The sequence below is a fragment of the Scyliorhinus torazame genome, chromosome 3 (assembly GCF_047496885.1).
Source record: "Scyliorhinus torazame isolate Kashiwa2021f chromosome 3, sScyTor2.1, whole genome shotgun sequence".
NCBI lineage: Eukaryota > Metazoa > Chordata > Chondrichthyes > Carcharhiniformes > Scyliorhinidae > Scyliorhinus > Scyliorhinus torazame.
The window spans coordinates 143,887,817-143,912,842 of NC_092709.1; the positions used below are offsets into that span (position 1 = coordinate 143,887,817).

General features: G+C 47.3%; 1 protein-coding gene across 8 annotated transcripts in view; it reads left to right on the forward strand.

Annotated features, from left to right (window-relative positions):
* The window catches only part of LOC140408726 (septin-11), a 159,714-nt gene that overhangs the window by 84,284 nt on the left and 50,404 nt on the right, over positions 1–25,026 (forward strand). For all 8 annotated transcript variants that reach the window (XR_011940176.1, XR_011940177.1, XM_072496342.1 and 5 more), the window contains 2 exons: positions 12,729–12,924; positions 13,715–13,901. Coding sequence is in view for 6 of the 8 variants with exons in the window: in XM_072496336.1 (XP_072352437.1) it covers positions 12,729–12,924; positions 13,715–13,901 (383 nt within the window). In the remaining 2 variants the exon portion in view is untranslated. The remainder of the gene's footprint in view (positions 1–12,728; positions 12,925–13,714; positions 13,902–25,026) is intronic.

Here is a 25,026-nt window from a genome sequence, read left to right on the forward strand (position 1 = left end):
ATGGCACTCATGGGGGTCTCCCAGAGCAGCACGGTAGTTAGCACAGTTGCTTCACAGCTCCAGGTTCCCAGCATAGATTCCCGGCTTGGATCACTGTCTGACTGTGTGGAGTCTGCACGTTCTCCCCGTGTGTGCGTGGGTTTCCTTCATATGATCCGGTTTCCCCTCACAGTCCAAAGATGTGTAGGTTAGGTGGATTGGCCATGATAAATTGCCCTTAGTATCCAAAAAGGTTAGGTGGGGTTACTGGGTTACGGGGATAGGGTGGAGGTGTGGGCTTAAGTAGGGTGCTCTCGAGGCGGCAGGTGGCACATTGCTGCCTACGGCGCTGAGGATCCGGGTTCGAATCCCGGCCCTGGGTCACTGTCCGTGTGGAGTTTGCACATTCTCGCCGTGTCTGCGTCACCCCCACAACCCAAAGATGTGCAGGTTAGGTGGATTGGCCAGGCTAAATTGCCTCTTAATTGGGGGAAAAAATATATATTTAAATATTTGGGTATTGTAAATATATTTTGGAAAAAAAAAAAAGTAGGGTGCTCTCTCCAAGGGCCGGTGCAGACTCGATGGGCCGAATGGCCTCCTTCTGCATTGTAAATTCTATAAGCCCCCAAGTTGCATGTCGTTTGGGCAGGGTGGTACCCTGGCACTACTGGTGCCCCAAGATGCATGTCCTTTGGACAACCTGGCACCCTGTCAGTGGCAGACTGGCACCCAGGTGGCACTAAGGTACCAAGCTGGCATTTTTTGCACAGTGGTGATGGGGCTTGAGGGTGGGGGGGGGGGGGTTCGGGGATTGCTTTGGGGGTTCCAGAGACCTAAAAATAGCATCCCAATCTCTCACTACATTGAGGTCCGGCGCGCGGAGCTCCTCAGTGCACAAAACGGGGCTATGTGTGGCCTTGGCCCCTGCTGAGGCCCCCTACCTCACGTGGGTGCCGTTTTATAGCGTTGTGAGACACGTGGCTATACACGCTCGCTATGGGACTTTGTTCTTATTTAGTTAAATCCCACCCTTTATTTTGTTTTTATGTGTTCTGTTAAAGGCCAAATAAAATGCAGATGATTGACTTTTGTCTCAGTGGTAACAATGTGTTTTCTGACCAGCATATTTTAGCATCAGAGATCACTTGGGAAACTGGATCACTTGATTCACAAATTAAATATCCAAATTACCTTGCAAAATTGCTCCAAATAAGAGTGAGCCCTGTATGGTGTGTGTGATATATGGAAATCACTTTGTTAAAATCACTGAAAACTTGTGCCATAATTTGATCACAAGTTCAGTGCACTTGGTACAGACACAATGGTTACTTTGTCAGTGCTGTGCTGACGTATTGCTTGTGAGGTTTCTTCGAATGTTGCTTTTGTGGGAGTAAAATGGGTCTGTGTTTAGGACGAGGAGAAGGTCTGGCAGTACAAAAAAGGATTTCAGAGAGCAAGGACTGACCTCTGTATTCACTTTTCATCAGTGTACCCGAGCAATTTATTTAAGTGCACAGGTCCTTTACATTTTTTTTTGCCTGGCTGCCCATGCATGGTAGCCCAGAGACAAAACTTGCGCGCGGCCTACACAGGCGGTTTCAGGTCGATGCAGACCTTAGAAGGAACACTGCCTAGTATCTTGTTCTTTTGTTTAAAAGTATATATTTTTCAATGGGGTGAGGTACAAATAGATTCCAAGCTTGAATGGGGGATGACTAGAAGTGCTGTGGGAATAAAGAGGAAGATACCGGAGTAGCTCCAATCAATGCTATTCATATTTATGAAATACTTCACACCACGTAAGAAAATAATAAAAATATTTTGGCTTTGGGCATCAGTCTTTCACATCACTCTGAATTTTCCTGTGCTTTTTAAAATAAATCAAGAGTACCCAATTATTTTTTTTCCAATTGAGGGGCAATCTAGCGTGGCCAATTCACCTACCCTGCACATCTTTGGGTTGTGGGGATGAGATCCATGCTGAGACGGGGAGAATGTGCAAACTCCACACAGACAGCGAGCTGGGGCAAGGATCGAACCTGGGTCCTCCGTGCTTTGAGGCATCAGTGCTGACCACTACACCACCGTGCCGCCCTCTCCCTGTGTTTTTTATAACTTGTTTATTTCCACCTTATAGTACGTGATCATTTAATAAAATTAACAAAAAGGAGACTTGAAAGTAAGTCTCTGTGGAAAAGAAAACTGCACATTTCTAAAGAAAAACAAGCACTTTTTATTTCAGGAAAATGTAATAGTGAAATGTTATGCCAATAAAGTTGGTTTTACTGCAAGATCGTAAGGTGGATGAAGTTGAGGAAGGCCATTCAGTCCACCCTAATTCCTTTCTGTACATAGATTAGACAGACCTTCACCTCCCCCATAAAACCCTTGATGTTTACAGAAGGCCTTTCGGCCAATGATTTTTGTGCCAACTATTTTCTGGAATAAGTGAAATGTAATCTCACTGCCTTGCTCTCTCCTATACCCTGTTTTAAATATTTATCCAATTTCTTGAAGTATAATGTGACCTGTCCCTTTGTCAAAGCATTTCATGCTTCAACAATCTTCCTCATCTCTGCCACTGTTCCCTGTGATGATTTTATATCGATCACCCTTTCACCAGTAATTTCCCAGCCATGGCAAAGAGTCCTTCCATATTCAATCTATCAAAGTCTTTCACATTTCTATTAGAGCTGCTCTGAGCTTTTTGGTTCTAGTGGAAATTGTCTCATAATCTCAAGTAATTTTCCAGTTTGGATTTGACTTCCTTCTGTGGGCGGGACATACTTGGGAATTTTTCCACATTGCTGTGTAGATGCCAGTGCTGTAGTTGTACTGGAACAGCTTGGCTAGGTGCGCAGCCAGTTCCGGAGCACAAGTCTTCAATACTATTGGTGGGATGGTGTCAGGGCCCATAGCCTTTGCAGTTTCCAGTGCCTTCAGCTGTTTCTTGATATCACGTGGAGTGAATCGAATTGGCTGAAGATTGACATCTGTGGTGCTGGGAACCTCAGGAGGAGACCGAGATCGATCATCTACTCAATATTTCCAGACAAAGATGGTTGCAAATACTTCAGCCTTGATTTTTGCACTGATGTGCTGGGCTCCTCCACCATTGAGGATGGGGATATTTGTGGCGCTTTCCCCTCCAGTTTGTTGTTTACCTGTCCACCACTATTCACAGTTGGATTTGCCGGCATGGTTGCCGAGCTTAAATCATTAAAAAAATTATTTCATGAATTATGGCAGTTCCTGGCTAGGCCAGCATTCAATGCCCATCCTTAATTGCCCTTGAGAAGATGGTGGTGAGCAGCCTTCCAGAGCCACTGCAGTCTATGTGGTGTAGGTTCCCTGAGTGCTGTTAGGAAGGGCCTTTTACGATTTTCACCCAGCAGCAATGAAGGAACAACGATATAGTTTCCTCTGTTCTGACTCATTGGTTGTGGGACAGCTTGTATGTTATCTCATGCTGCTTCCGCTGTTTGGCATACAAGTGGTCCTATGTTGTAGTTTCACGAGGTTGGTGTCATAAATCATAGAATTTACAGTGCAGAAGGAGGCAATTCGACCCATCGAGTCTGCACTGGCCCTTGGAAAGAGCACCCTACCCAAGCCCACATCTCCACCCCATCCCCATAACCCAGTCACCCCACCTAACCTTTTTGGATATGAAGGGCAATTTAGCATGTCTAATCCACCTAACCTGCACATCTTTGGACTGTGGGAGGAAACCGGAGCACCCGGAGGAAATCCACACAGACACTGGGAGAAAGTGTAAACTCCACACACTGACCCAAGCTGGGAATCTAATCTGGGACCCTGGAGCTGTGAAGCAACTGTGCTAACCACTGTGATTCTGTACCCCCCCAGTCATGTTTAGGTGTACCTGGTGCTGCTCTTGGCATGCCCCCTGTACTTATCATTGAATCACGGTTAACCCCTCGGCTTGATGGTAATGATGAGTGGGGAATATTCCAGGCCATGAAGTTACAGATTGTGGTTGTATAGAAGTTTGCTGCTGCTGATAGCCTACAGCACAACATGGATGCCCAGTTTTGAGTTTCTAGATCCCTTTGAAATTTAACCCATTTAGCACGGTGGTAATGCCACACAACACAATGGAGGGTATCTTCAAGATGAATGGTTTGCTCGGTCATTTCAGAGTGCAGTTAAGAGTCAACAACATTGCTCTGCGTCTGGCATCACATGTAGGCTTATCTTTGTGTGGAAACTTCATATTTCCAAAAAGAGTTTGATGTGGCATCACACAAGATTATTGCAAAATAAATTATAACTCATTGGGTTGGGGGTTATATATTAGCATGGGTTGTGGATTGGTTAAGGAACAAAAATAGTAGGAATACCCGGGTTCGATCCTGGCCCTGGGTCACTGACTGTGTGGCGTTTGCATATTCTCCCCATGTCTGCGTGGATCTCACCCCCACAACTCCAAAGATGTGCAGAGTAGGTGGACTGGACTTGCTAAATTGCCCCTTAATTGGAAAAAAAAATGAATTGGGTACTTTAAATTTATTTTTAAAAAACAACAGCAGGAGTGAACAGGATTAGGGAACCAAGTGTAATGTATCCAGGTTTACTGATGCAAAATGGAAAAGTAGGGCGCAAGGAAAAATCAGAGGCTGCAAAGGGATGTAGACCAGTTTGTGTATGGGCATGAGCAAGGCAAATTGAATAGAACGTGGGAAAGTATGAGGTTTTGCTCCTTGGAAAGAAAAATAGAAAAGCAGATATTTTTTCAATGCTAAGAGAATAAGGAATGTTGGTGTTTATTGGGTCCTAGGTTTCCTTATACATGAATCGCAGAAACATGCAGGCGCAACACACAATTTGGAAAGCAAATGTTATGTTAGTCTCTGTTAGAAAAAGAATAGGGTGCAAGAATAAAGAAGTCTTCCTATAATTGCACAACCCATGGTAAGACCACACCTGGAGTACCTGTGTATAGTTTTGGTCTCCTTCCCTGAAGAAAATAGCCTGATTTATGAAGCAGGATGACCGGCAGCAGTGATGTGAATAAACTTTATTAATAACACATTTTTACACAACTGCATCATCTGCACCCTTGTTACAGCTTTCTTTAATGTGTGCTATCTGACCTTCGACCCCCAGGTCAGACGAACCCCACAGAGTGTACCTTATTGTATCTAATACTGGGAGTTCAGAACCACAATCATTATTATTGTGATGACCCTGGATGGTGTGCAACAAAAGTTCATGTGACTGATGCCTGGAATGAGGGGAGAGATTTAGTAGAAGGGGCCTGTATTCTCTGGAATTGAGAAAAATGGGAGGTGATCTCACTGAAAGATTGACATTCTCGAGGGGCTTTCCCCCTGGCTGGTGAGTCTAGAACTGGTGGTGACAGCCTTGGAAAACGGCGGGGGAGTTTAGGACTGGAATGAGGTGCGCAGTCTTTTGGTAACTCATCTATCTTGGTGTTTTAATAATAAAAACAATTTTAAAAAATCTTATTAGGTTACTCCTCATTGTTGGCCTCGAACAGGTTTTGGAACAGACCGACAAACTGCCCCCAAGTATCCAGGAAGCCTTCCTCTGACCCTCGGGTGGCCTACTTAATCTTCTCCAGGTGGAGAAATTCCGAAAGGTCAGCGAGCCAGTCTGCAGCTGTGGGTGGTGCTGCCGATCGCCAGACGAGCTGCATTCTCCGGCGTGCGATTAGGGAAGCGAAAGCAAGGGCGTTGGCCCCCTTCCCCATGTGTAACTCTGGCTGCTCTGATACCCTGAAGATTGCCACTATTGGGCATGGCTTCACCCTCACTCCCACAACCTTGGACATTGCCTCGGAGAAGACTGTCCAGAACCCAGCAAGTTTGGAACAAGCCCAGAATATGTGGGTGTGGTTGGCCGGGCCCCTCTGGCACCGCTCACATTTGTCCTCCACCTCCGGGAAGAACCTGCTCATTCGGGTTCTGGTCAGGTGTGCTCTGTGCACCACTTTGAGCTGCATTAGGCTTAGCCTTGCGCAGGAGGAGGTGGCGTTCACCCTGCTCAGTGCTTCGCTCCAGAGTCCCCATCCTACCTCTGTCCCCAGTTCGTCCTCCCATTTTTGTCTGATCTCGTCCAGTGGAGTCCGGGCTCTGTCCAGTAGCTGTCTGTATATTTTCCCACATAGCCCCCACTTCTCGTTGCTTGTGCCTATCAGGTCCTCTAGTAGTGTGCTTTCTGGGGCCCCAGGGTACCCCACTGTCTCTTTGCAGAGGAAGTGTTTTATTTGGAGGTGTCTCATTTCCTGTCCTTTTGCTAGGCTCCACTTCCTTGTCAGTTCGTCTAGTGTCACCAGTCTGTGCCCTACGTAGAAGTCCCCGACCGTCAATGTGCCCCCGTCCCGCCTCCATCTTTTGAAGGTGGTATCTAGCATGGCTGGGGGGAATCTGTGATTGCCGCAGATGGGGGCCATGGGGGACATTTTAGTTATCCCGAAGAGTTGTCTGAGCTGGGTCCATGTTCTCAGCGTGGCCGCTACCACTGGGCTTGTTGTGTATCTTGTTGAGGGGGATGGGAGTGCTGCTGTAGCCAGGGCCCAGAGGGTCGTTCCTTTACAGGATGCCTCCTCCATTTGTACTCAATCTGTGTCAGGTTCTTGTAACCATCCCCTCACTCTTTCTGCCGTTGCTGCCCAGTGGTAGTATTGTAGGTTTGGTAAGGCCAAGCCCCCTTTGATTTTCCTTCTTTGCAGTGTCTTGTTTCGGGATTCTCGGGTTCTTACCCCCCCACACAAACGCCATGATTAGACTTTGGGATGAAGATCGGAATGGATCTAAACAGGAAGAGGAACCTTGGCAGTACGTTCATCTTGATCGTCTGCACTCTCCCCGCCAGGGAGAGTGGGAGTGAGCCCCACCTTTGAAGGTCTCTTCTTACTTCCTCCACCAGGCTGGTCAGGTTCCACTTGTGGATCTGTGTCCCGTCTCTGGCTATCTGGATCCCTAGGTAGCCGAATCTGTTCTGGGCTGTTTTGAACGGGAGGCCCTCCAGCTCTCTCCCTCCCCTGTTTGAGTTCACTGGGAATGCCTCGCTTTTACCCAGGTTAAGTTTGTAGCCTGAGAAGGTTCCAAACTCTTTCAGCATTTGCAGTATTGCTTTCAGTCCCTCCTGTGGCTTTGAGACCTAGAGGAGCAGGTCATGTGCATAGAGTGAGACTCTGTGCTCTCTGACTCCTCTCCGGATTCCCTTCCAGCTTTTCGCGTCCCGCAGGGCTATCGCCAGGGGTTTGATGGCTAGCGCGAACAAGAGTGGGGACAGGGGGCAGCCCTGTCTTGTTCCCCTCTGCAGCTGGAAGTATTTAGAGCTGGTGGTGTTAGTTCAGACGCTTGCTTTTGCGAACGTGGTACAGGAGCCTCACCCAGGCGGTGAACCCCGCTCCTAGCCCAAAACCGTTCCAGTACTTCGGAGGTATTTCCATTCGACTCTGTTGAAGGCCTTTTCTGCGTCCAGGGAGACGATCACTTCTGGTGTTCTCTCCCCAGAGGGGGTCATTATTACGTTCAGCAGCCGCCTGATGTTCGCTGTGAGCTGCCTACCCTTGACAAAGCTGGTTTGGTCCTCTGCGACCACCTCTGGTACACAGCCCTCCAGCCTTTTGGCCAGGACCGTTGCGGTCTGTATGATCCGCATTCCGTCAGGTCTTTATCTTTTTTGGGTATCAGTGAAATTGTGGCCTGCGCTAGCGTTGGGGGCAGGGTGCCCCTTGCCAGTGAGTCCGCGAACATGTCCCTTAGGTGTGGGGCCAGGACTGGTGCAAATTTTTTGTAGAAGTCCACCGGGAACCCTTCGGGTCCCGGTGCCTTCCCCGCCTGCATGGAGCTGATGCTCTCCATGATTTCTCCCAGGTCTATTGGTGCTTCCAGCTCTGCCCGTCTGTCTGCCCCCTCAACTGGCAGTTCCAGTCCGTCTAGGAACAGTTTCGTCCCCGTTGGGGGGCTCGGAGGTGTACAGGTCTCAAATGCCCGATTGACCTCCTTTGGTTCTGTTACCAGTCTGCCTCTGCTATCCTTTACCTGCGCTATTTCCCTTGTGGCTGCCTGCGTTCTCAGCTGGTGAGCCAATAGGTGGCCAGCCTTGGCTCCGTGTTCGTAGAAGGTCCCCCGTGTCTGACGGAGTTGGTACACTGCTTTCCTAGTGGACAGCTGGTTAAAGTCCATTTGCAGCTTTTTCCTCTCCGCCAGCAGCCCTACGGTCGGGGCCTCGGAGTATTTTCTGTCGACTTCCAGGATGGAGTCCACCAGTTGTTGCCTGGCCATCCTCTCTGCCCTATCTCTGCTTGCTTTGTAGACTATGATCTCTCTAATCACGGCCTTCAGTGCCTCCCAGAACGTGGAGGGTGAGACCTTCCCGTTTTGGTTGTTACTCACGTAGTCTCATACGGCCCGCGATGTTTTCTGACAGAAGGCCTTGTGGCCAGGAGGTCCATGTCCAGCCTCCATGTGGGGTGCTGGGCCCAGCCTCTCTCCAACCTCACATCCATATAGTGTGGGGCGTGGTCAGAGATAACTATCGCGGAGTACTCCGTTCCCGTGATCCCTGGAAGCACCGATTTCCCCACTGCAAAGAAATCGATACAGGTGTATACCTTGTGTACTTGTGAGAAGTATGAAAATTCCTTCTCTCCCGGGTGCAGGAACCTCCATGGGTCCACCGCCCCCATCTGCTCCATAAATGCTCCTAGTTCCCTAGCCATGCCGGTCTTTTTCCCTGCTCGGGTGTGATCGGTCGGTCAGTGGGTCCTGTACACAGTTGAAGTCCCCCCCCCCCCCCCCCTCCCCATGATCAGTTGGTGTGTGTCAAGGTCGGGGATTTCTGCCATGGTCTTCTTTATGAATTCTGTCTCGTCCCAATTGGGAGCGTACACATTTACCAGTACGACAGGTGCCCCTTCCAGGACACCGCTGACCATGACGTACCGTCCCTCTGGGTCCGTAACTGTTTTGGTTTCCGTAAACCTCGTCCTCTTACTAATTAATATTGCTACTCCCCTAGCCCTCATCCCGTAGCATGAGTGGTATGTCTGTCCCATCCAGCCCTTCCTTACCAGCCGTCGGTCCTTCTCCCTCAGGTGCGTCTCTTGTAGGTAGATTACGTCTGCTTTCAAGGCTTCATAGGTGGGTGAAGACTCTGGATCTTTTGACCGGGCCGTTGAGTCCCCTTACGTTCCAGGTAACAGTCCTGGTAGGGTTTTTTTTGCCCCCCCCCCCCCCCCCCCCCCCCCCCCCCCCGGTCCTGTGGGGTCACTTACCTGGTGGATGCGCCCCTGGCCTCCGGGGCTTCCCGTCGTTAAGGGGCCGTACAAAATGGCCGCGGTCACCGCTCTCACCATGAGGTCGGGCTCCGGGGTTTCCTTTTGTCCAGGGGGCACCCACCATGGCCGCCAGCTGTGTGTACGCCACGTGGCTGCGCCCCTGCACTCCAGGGACTCTCTTCGTCCTGAAGCCCTCCAGAGCGGCTGTTTGTGGCACCATCTTGGTTCCTCGCCCTGCTCCATGCCTGCCGAGGCCTGTGTTCGTGCTGCTTATCTACCTCACCCTTCCCTTTGCTTCTATTTGTTCTGCGCTCTCCCCCCCCGACTCCTCTCCCCCCGCCCCCTTAGTCCCTGTTCCTCTGTCTCCCCCCGTTTTCTCCCCCCCCCCCCCCCCTTCTACCCTGCCCCCCCCTTCTCTTTGTGCCAGGCGCACCCTCTCCCCTGAGAAGCCCTCCTTTCTTCCTGCCCTCCCGTGTTAGCCCTCCTCCTAGCACGGTGGCCCCCCTCCCAGCACTTGTTCTGGTCCTGTTTTACCTTTTTGCTAGCCCTTGTCTCGCCCTCCTGTCTGCCTTTTTCACCCTCATTCACCTTGCTTCGCTCCCCCCCATTGCATTGAGAGGTGGAGCGAGCCCGGGAACGAGTCAGCACAGTCCCGCACAGTGCACCAAACACGTGTGTACAGTTTGTGATCTTATTGTCTCTGTTTGCGGTCTGCCCGCTGCTCTTTGTTCCGATTCTTCCTTTCTTTTCCATCCCCGTCGCTTTCATGATGACCTTTGTGGCTGTCCCACCCCGCTGCTGCTGGGGTGTTTTTAAAAAAAAAAAACAGCTCCTTCCCCCTCAAATGTTACCCAGAGTTTGGCCGGGAATAACATCCCAAATTTCACATTACTTTTGTAGAGTGCTGATTTGGCCCTGTTGAATTCGGCCCTTCTTTTGGCCAGGTCCGCCCCAATGTCCTGGTACACCCTTATGGTCTTCCCTTCCCACGTGCTCACTTTCATCTGTCGGGCCCACTTTAGGATTTTTTTCCCTGTCTTGGAACCTGTGCAGCTTCACGATAATCGCTCTGGGCTGCTCCCCGGCTTTGGGCCTGGGTCGGAGCGACCTGTGCGCCCTGTCGATTTCTGGGGGGGTTTGGAAACTTCTCCCTTCCCACTAGCCTGCCCAGCATTTGGGTGACGTAGCCTGTTGGATCTCTGCGCTCCATCCCCTCTGGCAGACCCACTATTTTAACATTCTGCCGTCTGGACCTATTTTCCTGGTCCTCCACTTTCCCTCTTAGGCTCCCCTGGGTCGTTACCAGCCTTTTCACCTCGGTTTCCTGAGTTACCATCCTGTCGCTCTGGTCCGAGGCGGCCCTCTCCAACTCCTGAATACTTTTTTCCTGCACCTCCACCTTCTTTTCCAGGCCGTTGATGGTTCGCTGCATTTTTTCTGTTGTCTCCGCCAGCATCTCCTTCATCATTGTGTGGAGCTCCGTCCTGAGTGCCTACCTCATGGCGTTTATCTCCGTTTTTATCTCCTCCTTTTATGGCGTTTATTTCTGTTTTCAGCACGCTTCTCCATTCCTCCCCCTGTGTGGGGGGGTCGCCGCCTGCTCAGCTGCTCGGCTCGCCAGCTTTTCCACTTTCTGATTCGCCTGAACCTCTGCCTCGCCCCGTGGGGTCGTCTGCCTGCGAGCCCGCAGCTCCTGCTTTTTTCCTTCGCCTTCGCTGCTGTTCCTTCTTGCATCTCGCTGTCCCCTCAATTTATTATTTGGAGGCATATTTCTGTCTGTGCCTTCCTTTTAAAAACAATCTTTTTTTTAATAAAAAGGGATTTAAAAAAATAAAAAAAAAATTTCCCCTTAAAAAAATTTTTTTTTTTTAAAATTTGCAGGAGAAGAACAAGGAAGGTTGAATTTATAAAAAAAAAAAAAAAAAATTATTTTGTTCTTGTGATCCTCTCCGTGCTCTGACTTTCAGGCCGTTTCTGAGCGATCCCCACTCCTCCTCCACGTGCAGCTCGCCGGGACCAGTCTCTCCTTTTTTTTTCTCTCCCTCTCCAGCTCCGTGGATCGAAGCTTTGCGCCTGGGCAGGGCCAAATTCGCGGGGCCTAAGGAATTGTAAAAAAAAAAAAAAATTCCCCGGGAAAACCTCCCCAAAAAAGCCGTGATTTTGTGGCTGTGCGGGAGGGTCTTTGCTGCGGCCGCTCCATTCGCGATCGCCGTCGGATATATTCATGACTGCGATTGATAGATTTTTGGATGCTAACAAAATTAGGAATATGGGAATATTCTGGGGAGTTAGAGTTTGGGTACGATTAGCTCTTTTTAACCATCTAAGCTGACTTAAAGAGCTGAGTGGCGTTTCCTGCACCTATTTCTTGTATTCTCATTTACCTTCTGCTTGATTCCAAAATCTTGTAGAAGGGCTAGGATGTTTGGAACTGAGACATTCCGTGCTTAAATTGAGCATTAATCTGAGGTATTTCTATTTCAACTGTTAATATGACCATTCATCGCCCCTGTTTTAAGTAGATATCAACAATGAACTGTTATGGGCCAGGGTTTGGAGAACCCCAAAGTGTATCATGGAGTTCACGTGACCCACAACTTTTAATAGATTGTGGTATGGGGAGCACACAGACCACTTTACAGGTGTGGTACAACAGAGATGGAAAAGTATTTTTTAAAGCAAAACAATGTTTATTCTATGAACTCAAGTTAACCTTTTTAAAACATACAGTGAACATCTTAGCAACCATTAATTCAAATACAACCCCCAAAGACTACAACACTAAGTAAACCTTTGAGCTTTCCTTTTTAACATCCATACGACTTAAAACACCTTTTACCAGAAGCACATCAGAGTAAAGTCACTACTGTTATTAGTTTTCAATCACCAGGATCGATTTACAGTCTTTAGATTACAGAGAGAGATTCATACACCTTCTGGCTGTGACTGCTGCTATCCAGCTCTGAAAACGAAACTAAAACACACTCTGCAGCAAACAGCCTAAAATGAAAGTAAAAAGCTGACAGACAGCCCAGCTCCACCCACACTCTGACATCACTGATAAACACCCATTTCTTAAAGGTACATTTCTTAAACACCCATTTCTTAAAGGTACTCTCACATGACAGAACCTAAGCAGACTGGTTGAGTCACTGAGCTTTTGTGTATTTTTTAAAAATCCCTAAATATATTTCTCCTTTATTATTTTACTGATTCGTCCAAGATAATAATAATCGCTTATTCTCACAAGTAGGCTTCAATGAAGTCACTGTGAAAAGCCCCTAGTCGCCACATTCCGGCGCCTGTTTGGGGAGGCCGGTACAGGAATTGAACCCGCGCTACTGGCATTGTTCTGCATTACAAGCCAGCTGTTTAACCCACTGTGCTGAACCAGCCCCTAAAGAATAAAACTTGGAGAGTTAACTGAGTTTTTGCATGTTTAAAAAGCATTTGTTTTAATATATTTTAGGTGAAACTGGTATCGGTAAATCAACGTTAATGGACACATTGTTCAACACTAAATTTGAAAGTATACAAGCATCCCACACCGAACCTGGTGTCCGGTTAAAATCAAGCAGCTATGAACTACAAGAGAGTAATGTACGACTAAAGCTGACCATTGTAGATACAGTAGGATTTGGAGACCAGATAAACAAGGAAGACAGGTAATTTTTAAAGTACTATTTTTATTGAAAATGCAGCATTAAAATTTTGCTCCTGTAGTTTGGTGATGGTTCTATTGATGCGGACACCCTTCCAGTACCTTACTCAGTAATTATTTGTGTGTGAATTTATTTTATGTCTCTCCTGGTGAACAGTGGTATCAGATGTTTACCTATCGCAACTTTCTACTGGTGCCACTGGAGAGTCGTCTGGAATGAAGCCAATAACAGGACTTTGTATCTGGATTTTTATCATTCACCAAACATCCTCTCAAATGCTTGCCTCCCTCCCTCTTGCGTGCTCTATTCCATGTCTCTGATTCTCATTATCTCTTACCTCTCTCTTGCTATCTCCCACCTTCTCTTTATCTGCTATCTTCCTTGTGATCCCTCTCTCACTAACCATCCCGTCTCTCTTATTAATCCCATTCACTCGCTATCCCATTCTTTGCCACCCACTATTCCTCCTCTCTCACTTGCCTTCCTCCTCCTCTTGCTCACTGTCCTCCCTATCCTTGCGCGCCCCCCCCCCCCCCCCCTCCAAACCTGGCCTTGTTGGCAGACCTTCCCCTCTCCCCCAGCCTCTCGCTGGCAGTTCCCCATCTTGCAGTTGCTCCAGTCAAGCTGGGTGGTAGCCTTTTTTTTTACAAAGGAAAGCAGCAGACTGTTTCTTCGCCATGGCTCAAGCCAGTTTATATGTTTAACTTTGTCAATTTTCCAGGTAATATCTACATTTTACTTCATGAATGTTTTCCTATGCATCTAAATAAAATGCCCATTGTTTGCATTCCAGCTACAAACCGATTATTGAACACATTGATGCACAGTTTGAAGCCTACCTCCAAGAAGAATTGAAAATCAGGCGTGCCTTCTACAATTATCCTGACTCAAGAATTCACACCTGCCTGTACTTCATTGCACCCACAGGACACTCATTGAAATCCCTCGATCTTGTTACAATGAAAAAATTAGACAGCAAGGTAATTGTCTATTTTTCCCTCTTAACAATGTGCTGTCAAATCTCTAAACAAAATGCTGATTGACTTTTTGAAAGTATGGAGGATTGTTTACATTTTTTAAGTCACTGTTAAACTGACCCCTTTTTTTTTAAAATGCATTTTCATTTCAAACGCATAAACAATTCGGGAAACAGGCTTCCCAATAAACGACACTCCAGTTTGTACAAATTCCCACCGTGCCTCAAAACTCTCCACTGAGCCCCATGATTCGTATTTTATCTTTTACAGCCGAAGGGAATCACACAGGTCCCCCAGCCAGGCCGCTACCCCCGGTGGCGTTGCTGATCGCCACTCCAATAAAATTTGTCACAGGCAATCAGCGAGACGAAGGCCTCAAGATCGGACTTCCTCCCCTCCATCAGCTCGGGCTTCTCCGATATCCCGAATATCGCCACCGAAGGATCCGGCTCCACCTCCTCCCCCACTATCCTTGCTGGGGCCGCAAACACTCCCGCCCAGAATCTCTCCAACCTTTTGCAGCCCCAGAACACGATTGTGTGATTTGCTGGTCCCAGCCCACACCTCTCACACTCATCTGCCACGCCCTGGAAGAGCCCACTCATTCTTGCCCGAGTCATATGTACCCAAGTACGACCTTGAGCTATAGCAGGCTCGTTCTTGCGCAAAAGGAGGTTGCGTTTACTCTTCGCCGTGCCTCACTCCATGCTCCCCAATTTATCTCCCCTCCTAGCTCGCTTCCCATTTTTCCTTAATCTTCACCACCCGCTCACCTCCCTACTCTCGCAGCCACCTGTATATATCTCTAATTCTACCCTCCCCTTCCACATCCGGAAGCAACAATCGCTCCAGCAGGGTGTAGCTCAACAACCTAGGAAACTTTTTCCAAACCTTCCGTGCAAAGTCCCTTACCTGCAGGTACCTAAACTCCCTCCCTCTCAGGAGCTCTACCCTCTCACTCAATTCCACCAGACTGGCAAACCCTTGCTCCAGATACAAATCCCTCACCTTGACCAGCCCCACTGCCCGCCACCTCCTATACATCCACCCCCCCAGGCTCAAACCCATGATTTCCACACAATGACATCCCCTCCAACCTAAAATGCCGCCTCAACTGGTCCCAGATCGTCAACATGGACTGCACCACTGGTCTCCCTGAGTACCTGCTCGGCGCCATTGGCAACACTGCCGTCGCCATAGCCCTTAAGCTGGACCCCTTAAAGGATTTCCTCCACCATCCATAACCATTCTACCCCCTCTCCTTCTGACCATCGCATCACCTTCTCCACATTCGCCGCCCAATAGTAATGAAGCAGGTACGGCAACAACAACCCTTCCTGCTGCCTCTGCCTCTGTAGGGTCCTCCTAACCCTTGGCACCTTCCCCACCCATACAAAGTCCAAAATAATTGTGTCCAGTTTTTGAAAAAATGGCCTTCGGAGCAAAGATGAACAGGAACCTCGGCAGAATGAACATCTTTACCACTTGGACCCTCCCTGCCAAAGTCAATTGGAACATATCCCACGTCCTGCGATCCTCCCCGGCTTCCTCCACCAGCGTTGTTAAATTACACTTGTGAAGCAGCGCCCATTCCCTCTTGCTTTGCCCCGCTGGCTAATCTCCCATTGATTACAATGAGTTATTTTGCAGCGGCGGTCTGAAGCCTTTTGCTCAGCTACAGAGATTACATAGAACATAGAACATACAGTGCAGAAGGAGGCCATTCGGCCCATCGAGTCTGCACCAACCCACATTAATCCCTCACTTCCACCTTATCCCCGCAACCCAATAACCCCTCCCAACCCTTATGGACACTACGGGTAATTTAGCATGGCCAATCCACCTAACCTGCACGTCTTTGGACTGTGGGAGGAAACCGGAGCACCCGGAGGAAACCCACGCACACACGGGGAGAACGTGCAAACTCCACACAGACAGTGACCCAGCGGGGAATCGAACCTGGGACCCTGGCGCTGTGAAGCCACAGTGCTAATCACTTGTGCTACCGTGCTGCCCATTAGATGTGTAGGTTAGGTGGATTGGTCATGCTAAAGTTGCCCTTTAGTGCCCAAAGATGTGCAGGTTAGTGGGGGTTACAGGGATAGGGCGGGGGAGTGGGCCTAGGTAGGGTGCTCTGTCAGAGGGTTTGTGCAGACTCGATGTGCCAAATGGCCTCCTGCACTGTAGGGATTCTATGGAGAATGGTTGTTGGCCCCCCCGCCAGAGGTCTGAAGGCATCAGAACGAATGTCTAGAACCCACGGAAACACTATTTCCAGCAACCAATTGTGTCCTACTTCTGAGGATGCTTATAGTCCATTTGCTCCAGTTGTTCAGTTGGCAGTTAGGAAGGCAAAAGCAATGTTAGCGTTCATACCGAGAGGGATACAACACAAGAGCAGGGATGTACTGCTGAGGCTGTATAATATTGTGATCAGTTTTGGGCCCCGTATCTAAGGAAGGATGTGCTGGCCTTTGAGACGGTCCAGAGGAGGTTCAGAAGAATGATCCTTGGAATGAAGGGCTTGTCATATGAGGAGCAGTTGAGGACTCTGGGTCTTTACCCGATGGAGTTCAGGAGGATGAGGGGTGGATCTCAGTGAAACTCAAGAGTGTTGAGAGACCTAGATAGAGTGGACGTGGAGAGGTTGTTCCTACCAGTAGGAGAAACTAGAACCCAAGGGCACAGCCTCAAACTGCAGGGACGATCCTTTAAAACCGAGATGAGGAATTTCTTCAGCCAGAGGGTGATAAATCTGTGGAACTCATTGCTGCAGAAGGCTATGGAGGGAGTGTCTTTAAGATTCATCAGGACAAATGCAAGAAAGGGGCAGCACGGTAGCCTTGTGGATAGCACAATTGCTTCACAGCTCCAGGGTCCCAGGTTCGATTCTGGCTTGGGTCACTGTCTGTGCGGAGTCTGCACGTTCTACCCATGTGTGCGTGGGTTTCCTCCGGGTGCTCTGGTTTCCTCCCACAGTCCAAAGATGTGCAGGTTAGGTGGATTGGCCATGATAAATTGCCCTTAGTGTCCAAAGTTGCCCTTAGTGTTGGGTGGGGTTGCTGGGTGATGGGGTGGAGGTGTTGACCTTGGGTAGGGTGCTCTTTGCAAGAGCCGGTGCAGATTCGATGGGCCGAATGGCCTCCTTCTGCACTGTAAATTCGATGATAATGCCAAATTTCAAAGGGAAAAGCAATTTATACCGTGTGCTGGAAGGAGGAATTTAAACCTAGACTATTTTCTAAATGGGGAAATGCTTAGGAAATCAGAAGCACAAAGGGACTTGGGAGTCCTTGTTCACGATTCACTTCAGGTTAACGTGCAGGTTCAGTCGGCAGTTAAGAAGGCAAATGCAATGTTAGCATTCATGTCAAGGGGTTTGACAAGACCAGGGATGTACTTCTGAGGCTGTATAAGGCTCAGGTCAGACCCCATTTGGAGTATTGCAGTTTGCAAAAATTTGCAGTTTTGGGCCCCATATCTAAGGAAGGATGTGCTGGCCTTGGAGAGGGTCCAGAGGAGGTTCACACGAATGATTCCTGGAATGAACAGCTTGTTGTAAGAGGAACGGTTGAGGACTCTGGGTCTGTACTCGGAGTTTAGAAGGATGAGGGGGGGGATCTTATTGAAACTTACAGGATACTGTGAGGCCTGGATAGAGCGGACGTGGAGAGGATGAGACTTGTAGGAAAAACTAGAACCAGAGGACACCATCTCAGACTAAAGGGACGATACTTTAAAAGAGAGATGATGAGGAATTTTTCCAGCCAGAGGGTGGTCAATCTGTGGAACTCTGCCGCAGAAGGCTGTGGAGGCCAAATCACTGAGTGTCTTTAAGACAGAGATTGAGAGGTTCTTGATTAATCAGGGGTTATGGGGAGAAGGCAGGAGAATGGAGATGAGAAAAATATCAGCCATGATTGAATGGCGGAGCAGACTCGATGGGCAGAGTGGCCTAATTCTGCTCCTATATCTAATAATAATAATAACCTTTTATTGTCACATGTATAATGTTACTGTGAAAAGCCCCAAGTCGCCACATTCCGGTGCCTGTTTGGGTGCACAGAGGGAAAATTCAGAATTCTCAGCTGGTATGGGAATTGAACCTGCGCTGCTGGCCTTGTTCTGCATCACAAACCAGCTATCTAGCCCACTCTCTCTTAAATCCTCCCTTTTTGACCAAGCTTTTAGTCATTTGTTTTAATATCATCTGCTGTGTCTCTATGTCAAAGTTTGTTTGATAATGACCATGTTGGGTTCATTTACTGCATTAAAGCTGCATATAAATCTTTAAATTACGTTTCTTCTCTGATACCAGTATGGATATGGTTCAGTGACCCATCGTAGAAATCCTTGCGTCAACTATTTGTTTCCAACTCGGATAGCAACAAAATTCAGCAGAACAGTCTTCACTATTTGTCTGTGATGGCTGTTGGAAACAAATGTTTTGTTTCACAATTTCAAATTATCTGTATTTGGAGATTTTGTCATCCTGACACAAGCTGTAGCTTCTTCTACGTCATTGGTAAGAAGTTTGTAACTCTTTGAAGACTGTCAAATATGAACAGTTTAAGAGAAAGGGTGCTACAGATCGACACCATTGTGCCAGCTGATTGGGAGTTCGGTCGAAGTTTACAAGCCTCATGCCTCTAACCTCAGATTTTTTTCAAACTTTTCTATTACCACTCCCTCTTCAGTTTGAAAAAGACAAGTTCAACCAGTTTATTACTGAGTGAAGCAAATGCTGAGTTTGTGAGCTGCCAAATGAGGGCGGCACGGTGGCATAGTGGTTCGATCCCAGTCCCGGACACTGACCGTGTGGAGTTTGCACATTCTCCCCGAGTGTCTGCGTGGGTCTCACCTCCACAACCCAAAAAGATGTGCAGGGTAGGTGGATTGGCCACACTAAATTGCCCCTTAATTGGAGGGGAAAAAAAAGAATTGAGCGCTTAGTATTTTAAAAAATGTAATCTGCCAAATGGCCCCTTCACCATCAACGTCCCCGCTCCTCTTTGCTGCTCATTGACTCTTTCATGATTGCATCATTGACCTAGTCTCTTGTCACTCCTCCGTTAATTGGACCCTAAAGTGTGTGGGGCCTAATCTTGATAAGATTGTAATCTTTTAGGCATAATTTACATCAATCAACCTAACACCTGTACTTCTAAATCTTTGCTCTCTTCCTTGATCTTATAAATCACATATATTGCTCATGTAGTTGTCTGGGATATGAGAAGCATCATGGTACTCCCACATGGCAGAGGATGTGTACTGCATAGGACTGAAATGCTCTACCATGCCTTTACTTATTAGACTAAGCAAGCTTAAATAAACTAAGGACTTACTAAATACTTGTGTGTGTATTTAAAAAAACTCATCAGTTACTCATCAATTAGTACCCTCCTTTATGCTGACATCACTTTTACGTCGATCCTTGACTCTCACTTCCTCTCAGGCTTTGGCCCTGAACATCATCAAGCCTGCCAGTTTTACGTAGGTTTCCAGCCCTCTTTTCCTCAGCCTCAATCTCTCTGACTCCCCACTTTTATCTGTTGGTCTTCAGCAATGATTCCGGGAATGAAAGGGTTGACGTATGAGGGGAATTGAAACAGTTTGGGCTTATACTCGCTGGAGTTTAGAAGGATGAGAGGTGATCTGATCGAGGTGTGTAAAATACTAAAAGGGACTGATAAAGTAAACTTAGACCAAAAGTTTCCCCTTGTGGGGCAATCTAGAATGAGAGGTCACGGATGTAGGTTCAAAGGCGGTAGATTTAGAACTGAGATGAGGAGGAACTACTTCTCACAGACGGTGGTGAATTTGCGGAGCTCACTGCCCCATAGTGCGATGGAATCTGAGTCATTAATTGGTTTCAAGAAGGAAAAAGATATATTGCTGATTTTTAAAAAATGGGTTAAAGGGATATAAGCAACGGGTGGGGAGGTGGTTTTGAGATCAGGAGGAGATCAGTCATGATTGAATGGTGGAGCAGGCTCGACTGGCTGAATTGCCTATTTCTGCTCCTAGTTCCTATCCCTTCGGCTCATTTTCTCTGACTTCCCGCTTTCACCTGTCGATCTCGGGCCCTGTTTTCCTCTCATTTGCTCTCTATGACTCCCATTTTTATTTGTTTGGCTCCAACACCGGTTTTCCTCTGGCTTTCCTCTCTGATTCCACTCCACTGTTGTTTGCTTTGCCTTTGTCCTGTGATACACTCTCTCTGTTGAGAACCGTAATCCAAGATGGGCAGCATAGTGGTTAGCACTATGACTTAACAGCGCCAGTGTCCCAGGTTCGATTCATGGCTTGGGTCACTGTCTGTGCGGAGTCTGCACGTTCTCCCCGTGTCTGCGTGGGTTTTCTCCGGGTGCTCCGGTTTCCTCATACAAGTCCCGGAAGACATGTTATTAGGCCATTTGGACATTCTGAATTCTCCCTCTGTGTACCCGAACAGGCGTCGGAATGTGGCGACTAGGAGCTTTTCACAGTAACTTCATTGCAGTGTGAATGTAAGCATACTTGTGACAATAAAGATGATTAAAAATTAAAAATAACATGCAGCGAATAACCCCCAAATAGAGAAATTATCAACAATTTCATTTTTTGTAACTTTGACTTTAACACCAATCAGAACCAGAGCAAATTTAACATGAATTAACAGACAAATGATACAAATGACAGTTGCAGACAAATGACAAATACAAGGTTTTTTTTAAAAAAAAAAAAAGAAAATTTCCCTTGAAATATTCAATCAACAAAGATACGTCTTTCACAACCACACGCATTCCCCTTCAGGATGTATGACATTATGTAGCTACACAGTCCTACAATATTCGGTAGGTCAAGAGTCTTATGCAATAATAGCTTTCAACCTGAGTTTCATGAATGTGATTGTATTCAGCAAGGCACACTTCTACAAACCCCCCCCCCCCCCCTCTCTCTCTCTCTTTTGGATCACAACAGTCCTGATAGTGCACCTTTCCAGAATTTATTTTTCAACGAAAACTTCTGAGAAAATGCCCAGCTCTTTAACTTCTCAGCTATTCACATAGCCTTCAAGGACTTAAACCTTTGTAGCCCACTCACACAGTCGCTCTCCTGCATCAGTTAGCTCATCACCTTCAGCCTCCAGCTTTCCTGTTTATAACACTCCCTTGTGTCTGGTCGCATGTCTCTGTATCTTAATTTCAGTGTTACACTCATCAGGACAAAAGCAGGAATGCCAAATTTCAAAGGGAAAAACAATTTATACCGTGTGAGAAAAGGGGTGCTGATAGTTGGCAAGTCAGCTCTGGTCCTGGCAGTGGGTACAGGGAGTTATTGTCCCCCATACCTTTATTTGTTCAAAAAAGGCACGATGTCTCGGCATATTTATTCATAGTCTAGCAACCATAAGTCAACTACAGAGCCCAATTGATGATCTGAAATTGGATGTTAGTGTAATCCTGAACACACTCTGGGGTTGTTCAACAAGTGCTGCCCAATTTGGGAATTACATCTAACGTTAGACATTATGTTCTGAGTTTTGTAAGCATAGGTTGGTTGAGTGCGATCAGTACTCTGCCTATTATGAACATCTGTTTGAGATGATTTGCCAGTGATTGGGACGTATCTATGTACCTGGTATCACTTTGGCACTAAAATTCACATACCACATTACTCACTTGTGGGGTAGGCTGAAGATCTACTTGTGGGCAGCACGGTAGCATTGTGGATAGCACAATTGCTTCACAGCTCCAGGGTCCCAGGTTCGATTCTGGCTTGGGTCACTGTCTGTGCGGAGTTTGCACATCCTCCCCGTGTGTGCGTGGGTTTCCTCCGGGTGCTCCGGTTTCCTCCCACAGTCCAAAGATGTGCAGGTTAGGTGGATTGGCCATGATAAATTGTCCTTAGTGTCCAAAATTGCCCTTAGTGTTGGGTGGGGTTACTGGGTTATGGGAATGGGGTGGAGGTGTTGACCTTGGGTAGGCTGCTCTTTCCAAGAGCCGGTGCAGACTCGATGGGCCGAATGGCCTCCTTCGGCACTGTAAATTCTATGATTCTATGGTCTTTTTGGCTTGACAGCAACTGCATTCTGTTAATGGAAAACACCACTTGTTATGCTACTACATAATAGCAATGTGAAACTATTTACCATTGTTCCAATTTCTGAGACACCTTACCCTTCCAGGATAATTTGAGATTTCTGGGCACTTTTCAACCTTTAGCCCATCCGTGGGTATGCGCGATATGCAGCAAGTAATGATATGATTGGCATATTCACCATCCCAAAGGATAGCTTTGATGCACCTATTTGACATCAAGTTTTCCTGGTGAGCTATTGGCTCAGACCCTACTGAGGTTGCCAATAAGGACAATTTTGTACCACATGGCAGCCATAGGAATCCCAACGCCTATATTGACTAGTAAAGGTAGGCTTGTAGTAGTCGTAAGTAGAAAACCCATTATCAGATTCCTCAACTAGCACCTTTTGTTTTGATTAAACAAAAGCATGGGGGACAGTAGCACCCTGACGCATTCGCCATGGCAACATTTTGACAATCCGAGTCAATTTGCTAACCAACTGTATAAGTTGTTATTCCCTATGAAATTTGGCATTTTTGGATCTGTCTCGTGAGTATAGGCAGAAAAGCTTTGACTGTCTCTTTTTCAGCAATACTACCAAGTGACTATTTATTTATCGTCCTTCTGTTTGATCTTGCTCCCAGGTCAAAGGTTGTCAGGTCACATGAACCAATATTCCTTCCGTGCAAACAAATTACACTTGATTGTTTTACAATTGATGCAAACTCTTAAGGTCGTTCTCCGATACCAGAATCCTGAGGAATTTTAAAGAAATTACACCTTTTCCTTGCTGTAATGCTTCTGCTTCATACCTGTCATGGTCCCTGTTGCTGGAATGCTCTTCCTAATGCTCCTGATTAGTATCTCTCCTGTCTTGAAAAGTCACCCCGTAACCTTTTAGTTTATACCTGCAATCAGCTAGGCTTCTCCTTTTGTTTGACAAACTATTTATGAGCAACTTGTCTAGCTTTTTCCCTTTCATCTTCCTCCACAAGAAGCTTTCATTTGTTTTGATGCGGTGGAGATGAGAATCTTTCGCGTGGTAAGCTGCACACAATCTTCCGTGAGTGGCAAAATATCAAAAAGTTAGCTTTTGAATCATCTGATGTGGGCGAGGGAATAGCAGCAGATTTTCTACGGGCTCTGGTGCCACTCACTTTATAATCCATCTTCTATCCTGTTTGCCCGGCACATGCTTGCCTAATTCGAGAGTTATAATTTGGTATGTAATTGTTAAGGGGTTAGTACAGGGAGAAAGTATCTCAATAATGAATGTTTATGGTCCAACGATTTACTCTCCGGAGTTTATCATTTGGGGGCTTTTCTGACTTACCGGAGTTTGCCTCTGCTAATTCTTTTGTAGGCAGAGACTTTAATTGTTCTGGACCGCTTGATGGACATGCTCCCAGTTACTAGAAATAACCCCACTCTGCAGGCTAGAGCACTGGCCTTGGTGTGTGAGGAAGTGGGATGCCTGGATGCGTGGAGGACTTTTCCCTAGAGATAGGGATTTTACTTTTGTCTCAACCTTTCATCAATTCTTTGTGCCTAGGACTACCTTACATTGTGCGTCCTCTTGCTCTATAGGAAGCATTGTAATCGCTGACCTTGTTCCCATTTTCCTGGAATTTTTGCTTATGGGCTGGCCCTCCCTGGTCTAGGTCATGGGGGTTTGACACCCCCTTGCTTGGGGACAATTCCTTTACTACATATTTTAAGAAGGAGTTTGAGTTTTCCTACTTGGTCAATTCCCTTTCTGATGTCACTCCTTCCACTCTGTTAGACCAGCAAGGCCTGTGCTTGGGGGTTGGTTATTTCTTGCATAACTAAGGGTAGTGTCTGAGGCCCAACCATCTGCAGCTACTTTATCAATGATCTTCCTTCCAACATGAGGTCCGATGTGGGGGTGTTTGCTGATGATTGCACAATGTTTAGTACCATTCGCAACTTCTCATACAATGAAGCAGTCCAGTATGTAAATGCAGCAAGACCTGGACAAAGAGGGCTGACAATTGGCAAGTAACATTCACTCCACACAAGTGTCAGGTAATGACCATCTCCTATAGGAGAGAATCAAACCATTGCCCCATGATGTTCAATGGCATTGTCTTCTGAGTCCCCCACTATCAACATCCTGGGGGTTACCATTGACTAGAAAATAAACTGGACTAGCCGTATAAATACTGTGGCTACCAGGGCAGGTCAAAGGCTAGGAATCATATGGCGAGTAACTCACCTCCTGACCCCCCTCGAAAGCCTGTCCACCATCTACAAGGCACAGGTCAGGATGTAATCGAATACTCTCCACTTGCCTGGATGAGTGCAGCTGCAACAACACAAAAAGCCATCCAAGTCAAAGCAGCCTGCTTGATTGGCACCCCTTCCACAAACTTTCAGTCTCTCCACCACCGATGAACAGTAGTAGCAGTGTGTACCAACTACAAGATGCACTGCACAGCTCCTTAGGCATTACCTTCCAAACCCATGACCACTACCATCCAGAAGGTCAAGGGCATGAGATCCACAACCTGGAGGTTCCCCTCAAAGTTACTCATCATCCTCACTAGGAAATATATCGCCATTCCTTCACTGTTGCTTGCTTGGGTTAAAATGAATGCGTTTCAGAGTTAGTGCAGACTCGATGGGCCGAATGGCCTCCGTGCTACCTTGCCATAACTTAGCAAGTTTTATGAAACCTTGTGTTCCAGATCAGTGTTTTTCAAACATTCTTTCCCGGCACCCACTTTTGCCAATTGGCAAATTTCGGGACCCATGCCGGCCGAGCTTCGAAATCCACGTCCCATTCGCTTCCCCAATCACGGTAGCACAAGTGGATAGCACTGTGGCTTCACAGTGCCAGGGTCCCAGGTTCGATTCCCCGCTGGGTCACTGTCTGTGCGGCGTTTGCACGTTCTCCCCGTTGCTGCGTGGGTTTTCCCCCGGGTGCTCCGGTTTCCTCCCACAGTCCAAAGATGTATAGGTTAGGTGGATTGGCCATGATAAATTGCCCTTAGTGACCAAAAGGGTTGGGAGAGGTTATTGGGTTACAGGGATAGGGTGGAAG